Source organism: Oenanthe melanoleuca, chromosome Z (genome assembly GCF_029582105.1).
Source record: "Oenanthe melanoleuca isolate GR-GAL-2019-014 chromosome Z, OMel1.0, whole genome shotgun sequence".
Lineage (NCBI taxonomy): Eukaryota > Metazoa > Chordata > Aves > Passeriformes > Muscicapidae > Oenanthe > Oenanthe melanoleuca.
The window spans coordinates 68,444,494-68,462,546 of NC_079362.1; the positions used below are offsets into that span (position 1 = coordinate 68,444,494).

Genomic DNA, 18,053 nt, shown 5'->3' on the forward strand with positions numbered 1-18,053 from the left:
GACATCCACTGCCACATTCACCCACATCCATCACTCACCCAACCACAGATGAATTTAAAACTGTGGTTCCTTACTGCCTTTTGATCAGGACTAAACACAACAGTACCCATCAATTGAGAATACAATACCCAGGGTACCAGGTCCTGTGGGTGACCAGACAACTCAGAACATCTGCCCACGAGTATTTGGATGTTCTGTGTTCTGAAAGCATCAACAAAAAAACAGTGGACCTATCCACTGGCCACTGCCAATAGCTCAGCTGCCCACTTCTCCCACCTTCCTTCTGCACCTATCTTGTCCAAAGCAAGTGAGCATTACTCAAAAATCCTCCCCAGATACTGCCTGGCAGAAGGAGAGATTTCAATCAGCATCATCGCTCTGCAAGGGATACATATTTGTTAAGCACATATTGCCTAAATGACTGATACAGATTTCAGGATATGATTTCCTTTGGGTCGTTATTCTGTTTCAGGGTCATTTTGCAGGTGAGATAAGGGGGAAGGAGTTTGGATCATCCTCTAGAGATGTCTGGATGTATCTGCCCTGCGTGTCAGCCTTCTGCTGATTGTCTACCCCCCACGATGAAGGGCTGTAGCTACAGATTTAACAGAGCCAAAGAGCCAGCTCAGAGGAATGCTGTGCAAATAACAGTTGTATTAGGAAGGCGCCACCAGCTTTATTTTCAAGGCTAAATACAGCAGAACTCAAAACTTCCTATTTTTAACTCAATTTCTCAAGAAAATATGATGCCTGTGTCCCTCTGTGTGCTCATCTCTCTTCACAAACAACTTTTGTCCTCACTGGCATTTTCAGCCAAAGCTGGCAGCATGTGGGATGTGATATCATTAAGGTCTTGCACATTCTGTGAAAAGCAATGGTCAGAGAGTACAAAACATCTGGCTAGTGCCCCAGTGTGGGAAGGGCAAGCACAGTGTGACTGCACTCACCATACGGCTGCAGCTGGCTGGCTGATACTCCTGCCTGGCACTGAGAACCAAGGCACCAGGCTGCAGGAGGGCACTGGAGGGGAGGTAGCCAGCACTGTCTGCAGGAAACAAGGGTTATAGTGTGGAGGTGGGACCATTGAGCTGGGAACAGCGTGGGGTGATCAGGAGGAGGAAGGTTTGAATACCTAGCAGTGGACTGGAGATAGGAGAGCAAGGTGAAAGTGAGACTGGGAAAAGGATCTAGAAAGATCTTACATGTCTTTTCCAACCTAAATGATTCTATGATTCTATGTGATTGTGAAGGGAAGGGCTGCAGGACACTAATCCATAGGAAATACAGCTTCATTAGCCTCACTCCTGACAGGATAAAAAGTCTGAAAAGGCAAAGAGCTGATATTTTTCCTGCCATTTCCCCATAGTCATGGGGACAGAGGATCAATGCTTTTTAACTTCTGCTCTGATCCTACTTAGCACTTCACTTGCACAGCTGCAATCTGCACAGCTGCAATCTGTACAGCATTTTCAGGGATGCAGTTTGCACGAAAAATGTTTCTGCAAAAGAGGGTCTTAATTGGGTGTGTGCAGAGAGCTCTCTGTGACCGTCTGTAGTGCTGGTCTGGTCTCAGGCTCACCACAGGCGTCCCAGGGCAGGACCAGGCTCTGAAGCTGTACTTTGTTACCACCTGAGCAAACAGTTCAGACAATGAGCCTGAAAGACACACATGGGTCAGGGGATGTAAAACAAAGGATAAAGATATCATTTTTACCTTATAGATCTTGCCCTCTTCGGTACCAACAAGAAACAAATAGTCTATCTTTTTGTGAAAATCAAACGATGTCCCGCTGCCTGTTAACAAAAGAAAGGTCTCTCACACAGAGAATTGGTTCAGCTGGCCAAAACATGCTTCCTGCCTATGGTAAACACACACTGCCTGTGTTTTCAGCAGTGATTTATTAGCCAGAAGCTCCCAAAAGAAATCAAAGCCACCCCTTCTGCTAAACTTTCTAAGCTGTGCGTGTCCCCAAGACTTGCAATTTGAACAGCCACCCCAGTGACATGTAAAAGGGCACTGAAAGAACCAGAAAGGAACTGGAAACCACTTTAGCCTAGAAGTCATTTTGGTAAGAGTTGATATTGCCTGATGCAAACATAAATATTGTAAGGATCTGGCAACCTCCTATTGAGGAAGAACAGAGCTTTCCTGTTTGTTTAACATCTACAAAAATGTAAGTGGTTTCCTATGCATAAAAGAGCCTAGTGAAAAAATATCCCATCATACCTTCCTGTGCTCTTTTTGCCTTTAATTCAGAATCCATTTAGCAGGCTCACTTCAATAAAGCCAATAGCAAAGAATGTGATTTGTGAAGAAATCCTCTGCTAGGGACAGAAGGATTCTGTTAATGTCAAAAGCCCTGAATTGTGCAACATTGTGAACTATGTTTAAAACAGGTGTCAACCACAAACAGGATGTGACTCATTGAGATTTTGTGGCTTCTGCTCCTGAGGCAGATGCATCATCATCCAAGAAAGCCAGTTCACATATTGGTGAAAGAAAATTTCATCATGGCTCTTGAGCAGAAGACTGTTGAGTACCAGAGCTACTTGAGGCTGTCCCGGCCAGCAGGGATACCCACAGCAATCCTCAGATGAGAAACAGGAACAAGCAGACAAGGCTCAGAAGCACAGAGTCATAGAAACTTTCTGCACAGGCAGTCATCTTAAGCATTATCTCTTTAACAAAATGTAGTTCTCAAAGGAATTGTTACAGTAATTTCAACTCTCTAATACCATCTGCATTTTTAATATTCAAATAGATTGTTAAATATTCAAGACAAGTCTTTGAAAATCCATTTCCCAGTAACACTAACAAATAATCCCAAAGCCCCCAAGAGTTCTGCAGTGTGCTGCTTTAGATGGTTTCTTGCAACCTATGTGGCACTGTAAAGATTCCCACAGACTGCTCAGAAGTTACTAGCCTAGAAACATAGCAATTCTTAAAAGCAGAGCAAGGCTGTCCTCCAAACAGAGGTCCCATCTTCTCAGCCAAAAGCAGGTGTAGAATGACGATAAGAGGATTCCTCAAGAACTTCCTTGTGTTATTCAGGACCTCCACAGCTGACTCATCCCATACCATCTCAAGTGCAGGATGGTGACGATGAGTGGATTCAGCATAGAAGGACTGCACTGACTCCACTTTGTATGGAGGAAGCCTAACATAGTAGCTCAGAATAGATGCTGTGTTTCTACAGAGCCCAAACTTAATGAAGCACATCCCAAAGCTGGCTGCCTGAACTGTGCATACAGGAAAAGGCAGAGGTTGCTTTTCATCTTGATTTTGCCAGTCTAGATCTCAGTAAGAAAAAAAACTGAGTTTTGACATAAACAAGTATGTGCTTTGTCCAAACAGAGATAGCCCAGTACATTTCTTGCATTAATGTTCAATTAATCGTTTAATATAAGTAAAGGCAATATGTAACCAGCAAAACTCGACTCAGTGGCCATTATTCCAGACAGATTTTGCTCTACTGCATGATGAAAGCAAGGAGGCGTAACCCTTCTTTAGCTCCTTTCCATCTCAACACCCTGCTCTCAATTTAATTTCCCAGAATGAGTGATTAGAGGCTTTGTGTCAGCAATTAATCAGCATGGCAAGGACTTGGGCTCTTACCAAGCATTTGCAGCTGCAGCCCCTCTGGCCCCTGCATCGTTGTTCCATCTGCTGACAGCTTGATGACATCCATGTGAACTAGCTCATTCTGCAGGCAGAGGAGATTCCACATGAATAGCATGCTTTGCAGCAACAATACAGAGACATTCAGTACTTTGAAATGGCAAATTTTATGGAGGAATTTTAAAAAGCTGCCCAGAAGTTGCTTAATGTTTCACATTTGGCAGCTTGCTAACATGGTGCTTTCCATAAAACCTTCAGGAAACTGATGCACTGGAACTGAGAGCCACTGGTACATTACCTCAACATGTGCACTTGACCTGGAAAATCTGCAGTTTCTGGGTCAGTGTTTTCTAGTGAAAGTTGGCATAGTCAGTTTAAATTGTAGTGTTTAGTTAAACCACCCTGTGTGGTTTAAGATGGATATTTCATATTCTTGTGGAGCTAACTAAAGCCCCACATTAATGAATAGTAACTTATCATCTTGCCAGTTCCTGCTTCTAACATCTTCTTGTTATTCCCAAAGCAGCCTGAGTTCAAAATACTCTCAACTTCACGGGCTCTGAGATTCCAGTACCATCTAGCAAGCACTTTGCTCCAAGGAAAACTGCCCCATGTTTCTGTTCTCAGAAGAGTTCTAAAGAACTCTCATGATACTGCTGTGCAAGGTGGTGAACACAGGGTCAAAAGGCTGTGTCCCAAAGAGTTTACAGTCGAGGTGGGAAACAAAAGACAGGTGCAAACAGACACAAGGTAAGTAAATACAAAGAAACTACCAGAGGGAAATATACATTTTCAGACCAGTTTTGGGAGTTGAAATAACACTGAAGGATGGAGTTGGTTGTGACTATAGGAACACCCTGGGGCTTCAGAGGTCTCTTCCAACCCCAACCATTCTGTGATTCTCTTATTATGTGATAAAAAGAACATACAACTAATGATTAGTGAGTAGTATGAGCTGTGGACTAGATGGCATAATCTGCAAATATCCATTGAAGCATTGTGGGAACAAAGCATAACTTCTTATCTCAGTGGTAGTTGAAACTACTCTTAGCCCAGAGCAGGAGGTGGAAAAGGAGATTCTGCCTGGCAAAGTCAACCCCAGAAATTTCCATGATGGGGAACGTGGGAGAAGATCTTGTGGGCACTAGTTCAGTACTGCAGTTGAGAGGGGACAATGTCCTATAACGCATCTTTATCATACTCTGGGGGTTCAAAGTTGCAGAAGATTAAACAAAGGTCAAAACCCCATAAAGTAATCTTCTCACTAATTCTCACTGCTGCACACCCACATGCACTGGCCTATTGATGGCAGTAAATTGTTCTCTGAGAGAGCAGCAAGAAGCAGGACAGACTCCTGCAGAGTCTGCAGAACCTAAGCAGCTCTTACAGCACACTGGGTACAGATCTGATTCAGTAGGTAAAGGCAGGAGTGATGCTAAGAAAGAGGCCACACATGCTGGTGTACATGTGCTGAAAGAGAGTGCCCAGAGTAATCAGGAGAAAGCATACTCCCCTGCACATCCATATAGGAGTGGTGGTGGGCTGTTGGGAGAGCAGAGAGAACAAGCTGAGCAGTTGCCCCTACTCAGGCTCCCAGGTCTGCCTGCTCTCCAGAGAGCATGTGCCCTGTCCAAGACATGACTCTGGTCTGAAGAGGAGCTCTGGAGCTGCCTGCAGCTGGTTATTTTGATACACCCAGTGTGACACACGTGTGATCTGTGCAGGCCCAGAATGTGCTAGCACACTATCTCTGTGTTCTGGGAAAAAGGCAAACCTCAAGAGACCTTCTTTCTAAACACACACCTTTCTGCAGGCTTCCTCCCAGCACTTTCACCTAGCAGAGGCACCTATGGACAGTTTCTGCAGCCCCTCTCCTTCACGAAGGACCCTGCTTGTGAAGACTCCCCTGCTGTGCTGGTTTTATCTAGTACCCAGCTTCACAGCATAAAAAACACTTCTGTTCCTGAGGCTCTTCGTCACCAGAGCTATTCACATATTCCTCTGGGTAAACAGCTTGCTGACAATTTGGCCTTCCAGGAATACTGAGCAATAATATGTTGCTTCTGCCTAATAATTGCAGAGCACTTTGTAAACATTAGTGAATCAGGCCTTACAGCTGCTGTTTTCCCCTTAGTTCTTGCTAGCCTTAAGTGATGAAGCAGGCCCAGAGCTGTTCAGTAATTTAGCTGTAGGTTATACAGGAGAGGGTGAACTATGACTACTCATCAAACTTGGTATTGCTGAGCATCAGCCTGAGAGGCAATGCCGTGTTGCATCCCAAACAATTCTTTGAAATGGCTGTGACATTTCTCCTTTTTGATAGGCAATGTGTGCATCCAAGGTGGGGGCATAGAGTAATCCAGCAGCAGAAGTCCTGCATCCTTCCTTGGTGTTTCACACCTTTATGAGGATCCAAGGTCAAGTCCAGACAGTCTAAGTAGACAAAACTCACATACTTTTTCATGTCCAAAGTGATTCTGCCCCTTTCTAACAGAGACAAACACTATGGTCAAGGCAGATCAACTGTCCCTGGCTAACATTTGACAACTCTTCTATCCAAATTTTGCATGTGGTTTCCCAAATATTCAGCTGGAAAAAAGAATGAAATTATTTACTTTGTGCCGTCAGCTTTGGAAGTGTCAAATAGCTACCAGTGTTTGAAGAAGCTTTATTTCTGGATAGTTCTATCAAATAGATTAACAAAGCACTCTTTCATTTATTCCCTGTTTGCACCACGGTTTTGTAGAATAGAAAACCTCTGGAGTGTCTTCAGTTTCACCCTAAATGAAACCCAGAAAAAGTTCTTGTGAAACTGGAATTAAATCAGATTGTCCATTTTTCCCTCGCTGGATAAAAGCCCAACAGATTATAACAAAACATTCTTTCCATCCTGTGTCTTGTTTTCTCTGTTGAATATCTGTCCCCCCAAAAAAATGTCCAAAGCAGACAACACCTAAAATGTTGCTGTTTTCCACCCCTGCCTACTAAGTAAATACCAATTCTGGAAATTTCAGAGGTAATTTCATCTAAAAAAAAAACCAAACCAAAACTAGTCTTTTCACATGGGTAAGGCCAAGTTCATTACAGTAATGCAAGGAATAAGTAGAAATGACAATGTGCTAAGTGGATGCAGATCTTAGAAGTCACACCAAGGATACTTAGAAAGAAATATCTATGTGTTCAAGGCACAGCAAAAACACAGACTATGATGTAGAAACAATTAAGCACTGGTGCAAAAGAGCCTCTGCTTGGTGAACTGCTATCAGAATACATCTGCAGACTCTTAGGTTGTCCTAGTTGTGGCATTTCTCTGAAGTAAGAGACTTCTGCCAGTGTTTCCTGCCTCCTAAGGGGCCCATGCTGGGCACACTCAGTTACAACTCAGGGGCTCAGCTGGCAAGTGTACCCTGCCAAATCACCTCAGCTGGATGTGTCTGGCTGCAGGCATGTACTGCCCACTTCAACAAAAATCTTCTGGCCATTCCTATTCAGGGGATAACACTGGAGCTGGGAGCTGGGTCTATCCCTGTCTAGAGAGCTATTTTGCGAGAAGGACTTGGAATGCACTTGTAGAAGGGATTTTTGATTCTGAAGCTGCATATATGAATGTGGAAAAGCCTATGAAAAAACAACTTCAAAATCTGTGCCATATGCCTGTGCTTACACTCTTCATTAGGAGATGCTCCTGTTCCTGAACTGGACATGAGGCTAAGATTTACATATAGTGCTAGAAATTAATTCCTGTAATGGCAGCATAAATGGCAGCCTAAAAATTTCAGAACAGGCAAACCTTGCTACAACAGATTGAAAAATGAACATCCTAGGATGTAAAGAAATTTCTTCTTTTGTTGGGGAATAATGGCACAGCTGCTTCAAACTCATATTTAGGGCAATGCAATGATTTTTTAGCAGGAGATTTGAAATTTTCAAACGTAAAATGAAATAGCCAGCAAAAAAACCCACACATTGGGATTCAGAGACACGACTCTAAGGGTCATTTTGGGACATTAATTCTAGGTTTCTATCAACATACTCCAAAAGGAAAAATGAACAAAGGCAGGGCATGCAAACTAGTTTTAAGAAGTTGTATTGGATGTGAGTTGGCAGGGAGAAACCCACTGTCATGCCACTGCAAAAACAAGCTTACTCTGTGCTACTTACTCTGTCCCACATGGGGAGAAATTTAAATTGTCCCTCTCCCAATCCAAATTGAAATCTGTAGGGGAGCATTTTGGGGATGAGAATCTGGAAGCTGTGGAATAAAGCAGAGTATTTTGTTCTGTGTCTAGTTGACCCTTCTGGGACAAAGAAAGTGTGAGAACAAGGACCAGGCCTGAATTCCTGCTGCTGCCAAGCAGGAAAATGATCTCTCATTTTCAGGCCCATGGTGTGCTACAGGTGCAGGCAAGATGAAGGTTAGGTCTTGACAATGAGTAGGCTGACCCTGCTTCATTTCAGAGTTTAACATGGAGCACCAGATCCAGCTGTGACTGCACCAGCTGCTATTGCTAACATTTCTTTTCAAACCTGGCTCATTAGAAATAAAAATAATACTAATGAATCACTGAACTTCTGAGGCAATTGGTTATAATTTGACTGGAAAAAGAAATTGCCACCTACTGTTTACCTTAACTAAAGTCCATGAAACAATCCGCCCATCCGAGGAGACAGAGAAGAAGTTGGAATTGTTGTCCATGTCATCCTTCTGCCACTTGACCTTAAAACAAAAAGAAACAAGAAGACAGTCCCAGTCAGCACAGGGCATTCAGTATTAGCAGGACAGAGTCCCATGACCTCAGCATAGTCTTCTGAAATCCTTCCTAAAGAGCAGCTGGTTTGCACCCTGGAGGCTTGCTGGTGTGAACACTTATCTCCACCAGCAGTTTTAGAATTGTCCCAAGCACTCTGTTCAGCCATTTTCCTGCAGGATGCTCCAGCAAGGGAGTAAAGACTCTCACCTGGAAACTCTGCACCTATCCATGGCCACTGGAGCACTGCCATCAAGGATGGGCCTTGTGAGGTGTCTGAGCTATGCACCAGACCTCTACACTGTGGCACAACGCCATTCCAGGTATCCCTAAGACATCTCCAAACACCAGTGGTGCCACACAAAGGTCCATCAAACCATTAGCCTTACCTCTCACATTTGACTAATTATATTACTCCAAGTGTAGTGCCATATGGCTACCCTTCAGCCAGACAACCTACAATTAGCCCTCTGCCCCTATGTGGGAACCAGGCCAGACCTTGCAAGCAGCATGTGACAAGGGTCCTTGGGGCACTTCTGTTTTAGGGAGATGAAAACTTCTCCTTTAAAATTGAAATCCTCCCTCTACCTCCAGGTCTGCATCTGTCTGCCTGGTAAGAAGATTTGCCTTTTGACTGTGACAGCTCAGCAGGAGAGATTAGAACTCAGATAAATGGCTTACAGTTTAGAAGAGACATTTCAGTTAGACCAAAAGCATTAAGAACACTCGATTTTCAGATCTGGGAATTCAATCAGACTGAAGTGAAAAGAATGACTTGTCACTGGGTCTGTCAGCACACACTCCTGTTGGCATCTGTCAGATCAGGATGGGGACGAGAATTTTAGAAGGTTCTGAGAAGCTTTTCAAAGGTATAGCTGTTCCTGTCCATGTAACGGAGCAGATAAAGCTCCCTAAACATCATCCCATAAACATGATAAATGGGTTTGATCATCCCAGAGCTCACCAAACACTCTATCCATGACCACTTATGTAATTCATACCTAGTCCAGAAAACAAACAGCATTTTCAATACTTTAATTACATAGATTGGATATTCCTGTGACAGGTCCTTGGGAAAAAAATATTAATTCTCTTTTGAAAAATTGTTTATACTGTGAAGTTCTGTGGAGCATGAAAATTAAGCAAGAGACTCAGCATAGAATATTTAACCCTCCATTGAACAGGTTTTCTTCCTTTTCTGAGGAAGGAAAAATAGAATGTAAAAGAAATCCATCTGAGAATACTTCAAAATGCCAGTTTTATGTCTATAAGACACAACTGAAGAGCCTTGAGTGGCATATACCTCTGAATATCCCTCCACAAGTGAAATTTTAAGTCTCTGTGTGGAACTGCTTCTGCTATCTGGCATTAAACGAATGGCATAATTCAATATGACCCAGAATAAAATGATTAATGATGAAAAAGCCAGTTCAACAGAACAGTGATTGCAAAGGCTGACCCATTGTGGACCAAATGTGCTGGGTATATCTATTCCAAGAACATGCAATCATGAGCTACTGCTGACAGTGATCGTCACTAGCAGCTGCTTCAGATGAAGGAGATGGTGTAGTGAGGAGTTTTAATTCAAGGTGAGAAATGCAGAGCTCAGGGACACTGGTTACAAAACATGTCCAATATGCCTCATGCTGAGGACAGAAAAAGGGTCATTTTTTGAATCAAAAGATTTTTAAAATGTCACTCTAAAATGGTCTGACAGTAAGATGTTTTTATGTCTATGTCCAACACAGTTCTCCTCTAATTCAAGTTCCTTCTCTCCAATATTTGCTTCCCCAAATATTTGGAAAAATACTTTGCAGATCATCAGATCAGTGGCAAATACATGGATGAAGGTTCAGCAGCAGGTTTCATTATTCTCTGCAGACACAGCTTCTGAGTCCTGATGTCTACACTAACACAGAGTGTTGCAAGAACCTCATCTAGAGGTGACCAAATAATGTAAGAGCTACCATGAGCTTATGGGGGATTTTCCCAAGCTATTTCCTTTCAGCATTCCCAAAGCAAAGAACTTTACCCCAGGGTTTGCCCACTCTAAACACCCTCTCTCTGATGGAGATCTATTCAAGTTTTCTACTATTACTTAGGTGTCACAGCTCTTCATCCATTACATGGATAGGTGGGGTCACCACCCCTAAAAATCAAGTAGGCTGATTTGCTTGGGGTGCTCTTGCTGCTCTATTCAAAGCAGTCAACAGCACTTGAATTAGGTACTTTTTGTAGACAACTTGAAAAACAGCCTCTCGGAGACACCAGGCTCTGCCCCCAGATGACTATTAGCAGCTCTCAGTGATGGTAGCTTGAATTGCAGAAAACAGAAATTGGCACTTAATACTTTCAATTTTCCTTCAACACCTCTGACACCATAATCGTGTTTGTGATCTTTTTCCTCCCGATCTCTGAATCCCATAAATGCTTATTAGAGTAATTAGCCCTCATGATACTGCAATCAAATAGGGCATCTGTTCAGAACTGGCCTTTTCTCTGCTCCCAGAGGCTTGTCAACATAGCACAACCTCCTGTCATTAGCACTATCCTTGCTGTGAGGGGAGGAGCATTTAAGGAGAGAACCAAGCAACTGTCTGCACAGCGGCAAGAAGTTAATCGTTCCCCTGAAGCATGTGATAATTAGCCAAGGATTCTGCCTGTGTGAAACTATTTAGAGTAAAATTCAACTATGATACAATCAGAGTAAAGAAGCACATGAAAAAGAAAAGTGTGTGTAAACAGCAAAGAAGAGACAAGCAAACAAAAAGCAGCAAGCATTTTCTATCCCTGTTCATGATAGGAGATGTAGCAAAAGCAAGCCATTTTTTAGTGATCTTTAACCTGACTCTTTTTGCAGTGCAAAATTAGTGTGTGAAATCCCTTACTGTAAGAACAGCCTACCACTTTTTATTTTGATTTCTTAAAGCTCATTTATTTATGAAGAAGTTGAGACTATTCAAAACCTTATTTAATGTACAGAAATATATATATTCATTACTATGTAGAGCAGGTTAGCAGGGTGATAATCCATTCATTTCTAGCAAGAGAATACTATCATTTTTATCTGCAGCAGCTGGTAATGGCTCCTGTCCAGCAGGAGATTAGACCATTTATCCAATCTGATTTGAAAACGCCCATGTTTTTGATGTCATTCCGATGAAATAAATAATGCTTGATCCCTTTTCATGAGACACAGGCTGTTAGTCACTTGCACTGGCAGAATACAACTGGTCAAAATCACCCTGGCCAGGAGGCTGGAGAGTGGTGCAGGCATCAGCTACTGCAAACACAGATCTGGCTAGCCTTTGGCTTGCCAAAATTCAGGTATGGGGTGCCACATGCAACACATGTACATTAACTGATGAGCAAGTCCTTCCCCTTCTTTTCCTATAATTATCCTTCAAGCAGTCCTTTGTCAGCATTGCAGTACCATGGTCCTGCTGATACCTGCCTTAAGTGAAATAAGTGAATTTTTGTCATTCGGGGCCTGAAAAAAAACTAATAAAATCTGCCCCAGCTAGAGAAGAGGAAAGACAAGGGCATTTTCAAATCCCCACCCCCAGGTCACCCTGACAGCATTAAGTAAGACACTCAGATGACTTTGGTATGCAAACATCTCCTTGGGCTGATGAGAAAAGTCCATGCTATTTTGACCTGGGGACAAAAATCCTTCCAGTGCCAACCTGGCTATCAGTAGACTCCTAGGCAAAGCCATCACGGCAATACAGGGTTTGGAAGAACCCAAAAACCATATCTATTCTCTTCTGAGGTGAAATCAGACACTCCCCTGCGACTGGTGACAATTCACATAGGCTGGTCTCACAAGTCTCCAACAACAAGTACACAACAACCTCCCTATAGATACACCTGTGCTTAACTGCCCTTATACAGAAGATTTCCCTAACCAAGAGTCAAGCCAATCCCAGTGGATGCAAAGAACAACAGTTTATTGCCCTTTTTGTAACAGTCTCCAAAAGGGCAAGAAAAGTCTGTGCCTCTGTTCCTTCTCTTCTTCTCTCTCTCCAACTCAAATCAATCGCCTCAGCTGTTGCTTCCAGGCCCTGTCTTCAGGACCCAAGCCTCATCACTCCTGTTCTTCCTCTTCAGCCTGGTTCTGCAGCTGCAAACACATGGTACAGGACTAATCTGAGGCAGGAGTTCCAATCTCCTCTCTCTTACATTCTTGCTAATTAATTAGAATGACACATATCTTTGTGTAACAGTATTGCACTGCTGATCACTGGTGGTGATCTGCTATGCTTCCCTTTGGGCACCCTGCTGCCTAAACAACCATCTCTTATTTCGTATCTGTGCATTTAATTTCCCCTCTCTAAATGCAGTATATGCTCTTGTCTTTATTGAATTTCATCACATTGATTTTGGGCCTTTCTTCCGATTTATCAAGATAATTTTGAACATAATCATGTCCTGCAAAGTGCCTTGTCCTCCCAGGAGGGCTTCCCTATTCTGTAATTTGAGTTGTTAATGAATGTATTGATCAAAAAAAGACCAGAAGTGACAGCTCACTTGCTGGAGAGTCTCACTTGAAGCACCTTCAGATTCTGACAATGAGTTCTGTATAACTGCTCTTTGAGCAGTCTGAGCCACCTGAGCAGCCTCTTTATGGCAATTTTATCTAATTCATATTTCTCTGCTTTGGTTATACATATGTCGCTGTGCAAGCCTAGATCAAAAGCTTTAGTCAAGTCAAGATGGATTGAGATGATAACCTTGATTGCCTCTCCCTTATTCATGAGGCCCATTTCTCTGGAAAAAAAGGAAAAGAAATTATACTGGCTTGCTAATCTATTCTGGATAAATCCATGTTGGCTTCTCTGAATCACCTTATTAGCTAGACATTAAATGGTAGTGTTGCCATTTATTCAAGTGCTTTTCCAGTCTTTGAAATTGCTCTGACTGGTCAGTAATTCCCTGGGTCCAATCCTATCATTTTCCTCCAGACATTTTTCCACTCCTTCAGGCCGTTTGAGATCTTTCCTCCTTTCCCTGGCCACGCTTGTGCTACAGGCCAGTGTGCAGCCTGATGCACTGCACTTTTCCACCCCCTATGGCTGGCTTTGCATACCTCTAGCTAGATCAATTGCCCAGTTTCCTGGGCTCTGGTACTCTGTGCTGCTTCCTCTCCTGCATATAAGGACAGTCCCTTTGAAGAAATAACCTGCAGATACCTTCTGGCTCTACAGCATCACTGAAAAGTGTGTGGGGATAGATGACAGTAAATTATCATATTTCATTCTGCCCATGTCACAGGTACACAAATGAGTGTGAGTCTGCAGGTGACAGCAGAGTGGTGCATCCCCTCATCCGTGCTGCAGAGCACATCCCAACCCTGCCTCTGAGTCAAGATGCTCACTCAGCTCAGGTGCTGTAAATGGGCTTGCACATAAAGCCCAGCCTCTGCCTAAAATGCAGGGCAGATGTAGCCCAAAAACTCTCAGAAATGCATGTAATAGCCTGAAATTGGTCTGGTTGTTTCTTTAAGTACTCCAGGGAGCATTTAATCTGATCTTGCTGATGAGAAAGAACTTATCTAAATATTCTTTAACATGCTCTTTCCTTGTTCTGACCTATGCTTTTTTCCTCTTACATTAAGCAGACACTCACTGTAAGATTAAACAATACACACAATATTTCATCCTTATTCATACCACTCTGTAGCAGCTGAAAGCTTGCCTTAGTAATAAGTCTATATCTTCATGCCTTTAACTACTTACATGCTTCCCAAATATTTTCCCTTTTCCTTTTATGACCCAGGATAACCAGAGCTCACTTAACACATTCACTTCTTTTTATTAGCTTATGTTGGTGCTTTTCCCTAATACTCAGCTTTAGACATGGCTTTGTTTCTGTGCCTCAAGCATTTCTTTGTAAGTCACTGTTGAGCTGCAGATGTAGCTGTACAGGCCCCTCTCAGAGACTCTGCCATTCTGCCCAACCCAGCAGCTCAGGGATTTCATGCATCTTCCTCCTTAGCTGAAGAGAGCCACAGACTTATAGAAATCTTCTGTGTGCATCAGAAGCACAAGTGCTTCCCAGCCCTGCTGTGCTCTCCTAGACGCCCTCTTTTGCCTACACCTTGGCCACACAAGGTAAGCAGTGGGATTCAGTCCCTTCTCCTCATATTCACAGTGGCTAAAGACTTTTACTCCAGGCTTCCCACTGGCAAACATCTGCTCCTTGAGCAAGGGAATCAGCCTCAGTTCTCTCTTGCTGTGCCTGACCTGGCAGCCAAGCACAGACACAAGCTGCTGTCCAAACCACATTTCCTGTGTCAGTATGCACAAGCCTGGGCTAAAGCAAAGTGCCAGAAGAGTTCTGGGGTTCTCTTGAGGTGGACAAGCAGAACATGTGCTGTGATTTAGCAAGAGCACAAACTCTCATGGACGCAGTTTGGCTGCATCTGTTGCACAATGGCCCAGCTCATCAGCTGGCAGATGAACAATGGATTCTTGCAGAAATAGATTAAGACAGACCAAACTCCAACCAGGAACACCCATCTAAACCTGGGCATGTTAGTCCAAATGTAGGCACCTTTGATCTGTGTAGTGGACACTCTCCATTTCACAGCTAGCCTGCCTTTTAGTCTGCCTCAGCATCATGCTGAGGGCTCATGCTGAAGTGCTGATCTACAATAAATTGCTCCACATCTTCTGAATTCCCCTGTGCTCTGGTACAAATATTCTCCTGGACTACCTTATAGCAGTCTCTGATTTGAACTAAGAAACAGTTCTATTTCTTCACTCTGTCACCCTCAAATGTGTTTCTTGTTGGTTCCTGACAGCAACTTTCAGCAAAACAGCATCCAGAAACATCAAGTCATTACCAGAAAGAAGAAATCTTTCACTTTCTTTTCCTGTCAATGACAAATGGCAGTTTTCTTGTTTATTCTCCTCTCTGGGTCATTTATCTATGCTGTTTGCCAAGGGATCTGCTGGTGAGAAAGTCTGCTTCTACACTCAGCTTATCCAGAGTCCACTGACTTTTTGTTTTGCTGGAGCAAATAGTTTGTCCCTCCTTGCTGCTGAGACAAAGCATCTACAACAAAGTTCCCAAATGTCCTCCATCAAGGACATTTCCAGCTATTCTGCATTTGTTGTTTATCATGCCTGACACAATAAGTGGACCTTGACATCTCGCAGAGGATCCTCTGCCAGCTACCACAAGTGAAGCCAAGGCCAGGTACCCTGAGGAGTGTAAGCAAAATGCAAGGCTGCTCTCCTGCAATCAGTCACAAGAGACACCCCAAAATTAATCACTTGGCCCATCTAGAAAGTACAAAGAACTTAACTCATAAGCAAAGTAACTCCAGCATCAGTTTTTATACACAGCAAGAGACAGGAAAAACAAGATTTAGAAGTGAGGAACAATGCAGTGTCTGGAGCCCCTTCCCAATGCCAACTTGGACAGCAGTACAAGTCATCCTATGTAGAGGTGGGAGGAAGGAAGACAGAAAACTTCATTCCTCCACGGTTATTCCAAATAACCATGGTTATTTGGGATAAAAGCAAAAACTGAGCTTAGTCTAGATGATTCATTTTGACTCAAGGCAGTAATAAAGATTTTAAAGGGCTGTGATAACTGAGTGCAGCCCGGTCAAAGGTCAAAGCAGCCCAGTCAGACTCTTTGGCTAAGCCTACACTTGGTGAAGAAAAAGCTCCTGGGTCCTGCTTGCACTTAGAGCAAATTATATGACTGTGGAGAAGATTTAGCTGTGCTCTGGTTATCTGTAGGTGTGGACTTCCTGCCAAAGGTAAATGTGGGCAGGCAAGCAGGCAGGCAGGCAGGAACTTTAGTATTCCCAGCTGGTCCTTCAGGGGAAGGGGGAATCACTATGGAATCACCAACATGCGCATGCTGGAGCCAGCATGGCAGGGTACAGCCTAAAGGGCTCCTGTCCTGTGACACACACTGAGCAAAAGAGATTGCTGGTCTCTATTTGCACTTTTTGCCATTTCTGTCTATTACCTGGGAAACAGACAGCATTTCTGCTGTGGAAACCCTGCTGTGAAAGCATAGTCCCTGTCCACATCTGCACCCCTGGGCTCTAGAAAAATGATGGCACAAACAGAGTGAATCAAGCCACAATAGAAGAGAAGGAGCCACCCCAAAGAAGAGGAATCAGGCCTGCTATATGGTGAGAGCTGGGCTGCCACTATCACACTTGAGAGTCTTCGCATATCCAGGAACTTCATGTGTTGGGGACTACCTTTCTGCCACTGCCTGAGATACCTTCATGGGGAAGATGTTGGAGACTCTTTTAAAGGCAAAACAGGCTTTTCAGACCAGGAGGCTGATGCTTGCATGAGGGCAAAAATCAGACATCCCAGAAAGCCTCATCTGAGCCTCTTCCTCCAAGAATCCATTTATTGTTTAAAGGAAGGCAAGTCGCACACTGAACTACAAGTAAAACAAAAGCACTAAGGCTGTCCTTCTTTCAGTGACATATAAAAAAATAAACTAGAAAGAAAACTAACTTTAAGGAGCGCAGGCAAATATATCTGACTCTGTAAGACCTGGTGAAATTCCATTCTAGGGTACTTAAGGGAGCAGCTGAAGCAATCTTTGAATTTCATAGCAATTAGCCGTGAAAACTAGAAGAGAGGAGAGGTCCTGGGGGGACAGGAACAGAGCAAAAATGCCCCCAGGAAACACAAAACAAACCTGTCTTGAAGGATAGGTTAAAGGGCAGTGGATGAGTCAGCCTAATGCTGAACTTTGAGAGCTGGAACAAAGTATTAAGTCATCTGTACATATGTACAGGATAAGAAAATAAGAATCAGTGAATATGGTCTCCTCAAAAAAAGACCTGATCAAAGATAATTTATTTTCTTCCTTTTCAGGGTAACAAGTCTAAAAGAAAGAGTAGATTTGTTATCTCTAATTTTGTAAGGCTTTTGGCACACTCCCTGCGGTGTCTTCAGAAGAAAGATAAGGAATTACTGTGAAGTGGATGAGTGCTTGAAAATGAATTCCCAAGAGTTTGGACAGCGATTTTTTGACCAGATGGAAGAATATCTAGATGTTCATCTAGATGCTCTAGATGGCTCCCACAAGGGACTATCCTTGTTTCTTTTAACTTTATTTAGCCTTATTCTTTATCTTTTATTTAGCCTCTGCTCTAGGTAGCCTCTCCAAGGCATCGGGTTCAGTTCTATACAATATTTTCATTAGTTACTTGCACACTGAACTGCAAAATACAAAAAGCATTTGCAGAAGATGCAGTTGAAAGACATTGAATTCCATTAGGGTAAGAACTCAAAGTTATCTTGAAAAACCAGAGGAGTAATCTGAAAATAATAAGGCGAAACGTGATAAAGACAAGGGCAGAGGGACAGAGTCAGGAAGAGGAACACATTAAATGTGTAGAAATTAGGGGATTTCTGGCTAAGTGACAGTAGTGCAGAAAAGCATCAGTGCCTGGTAAGGGAATCAGCAGAGTGATACTGCTGGAGTGGCACAGGACTATTTTCACATGTATTAAGAAGTGTGTACCATGTAAGACACAGGAGTCAATCACTCTGTTAGTACCAGTGAAGACAGCTAGACTGCCCAGTCTCAATTTGAAGAAAACACTTCAAGAATCATAACACAACATTTGTGAGGGCATGATGGGAAGAACAAGACTGTCTTGAGGCCTCTGACACTTCTCATTTCTGCAGTTT

General features: G+C 43.1%; 1 protein-coding gene across 1 annotated transcript in view; it reads right to left on the reverse strand.

The window, feature by feature from the left end:
- Positions 1-18,053, reverse strand: part of DNAI1 (dynein axonemal intermediate chain 1) — a 136,428-nt gene that overhangs the window by 47,170 nt on the left and 71,205 nt on the right. Inside the window, exons 14-16 of the mRNA XM_056513014.1 lie at positions 8,247-8,336; positions 3,617-3,704; positions 1,715-1,794 (exon numbers count right to left, since the gene is read on the reverse strand). Coding sequence (XP_056368989.1) covers positions 1,715-1,794; positions 3,617-3,704; positions 8,247-8,336 — 258 coding nt within the window. The remainder of the gene's footprint in view (positions 1-1,714; positions 1,795-3,616; positions 3,705-8,246; positions 8,337-18,053) is intronic.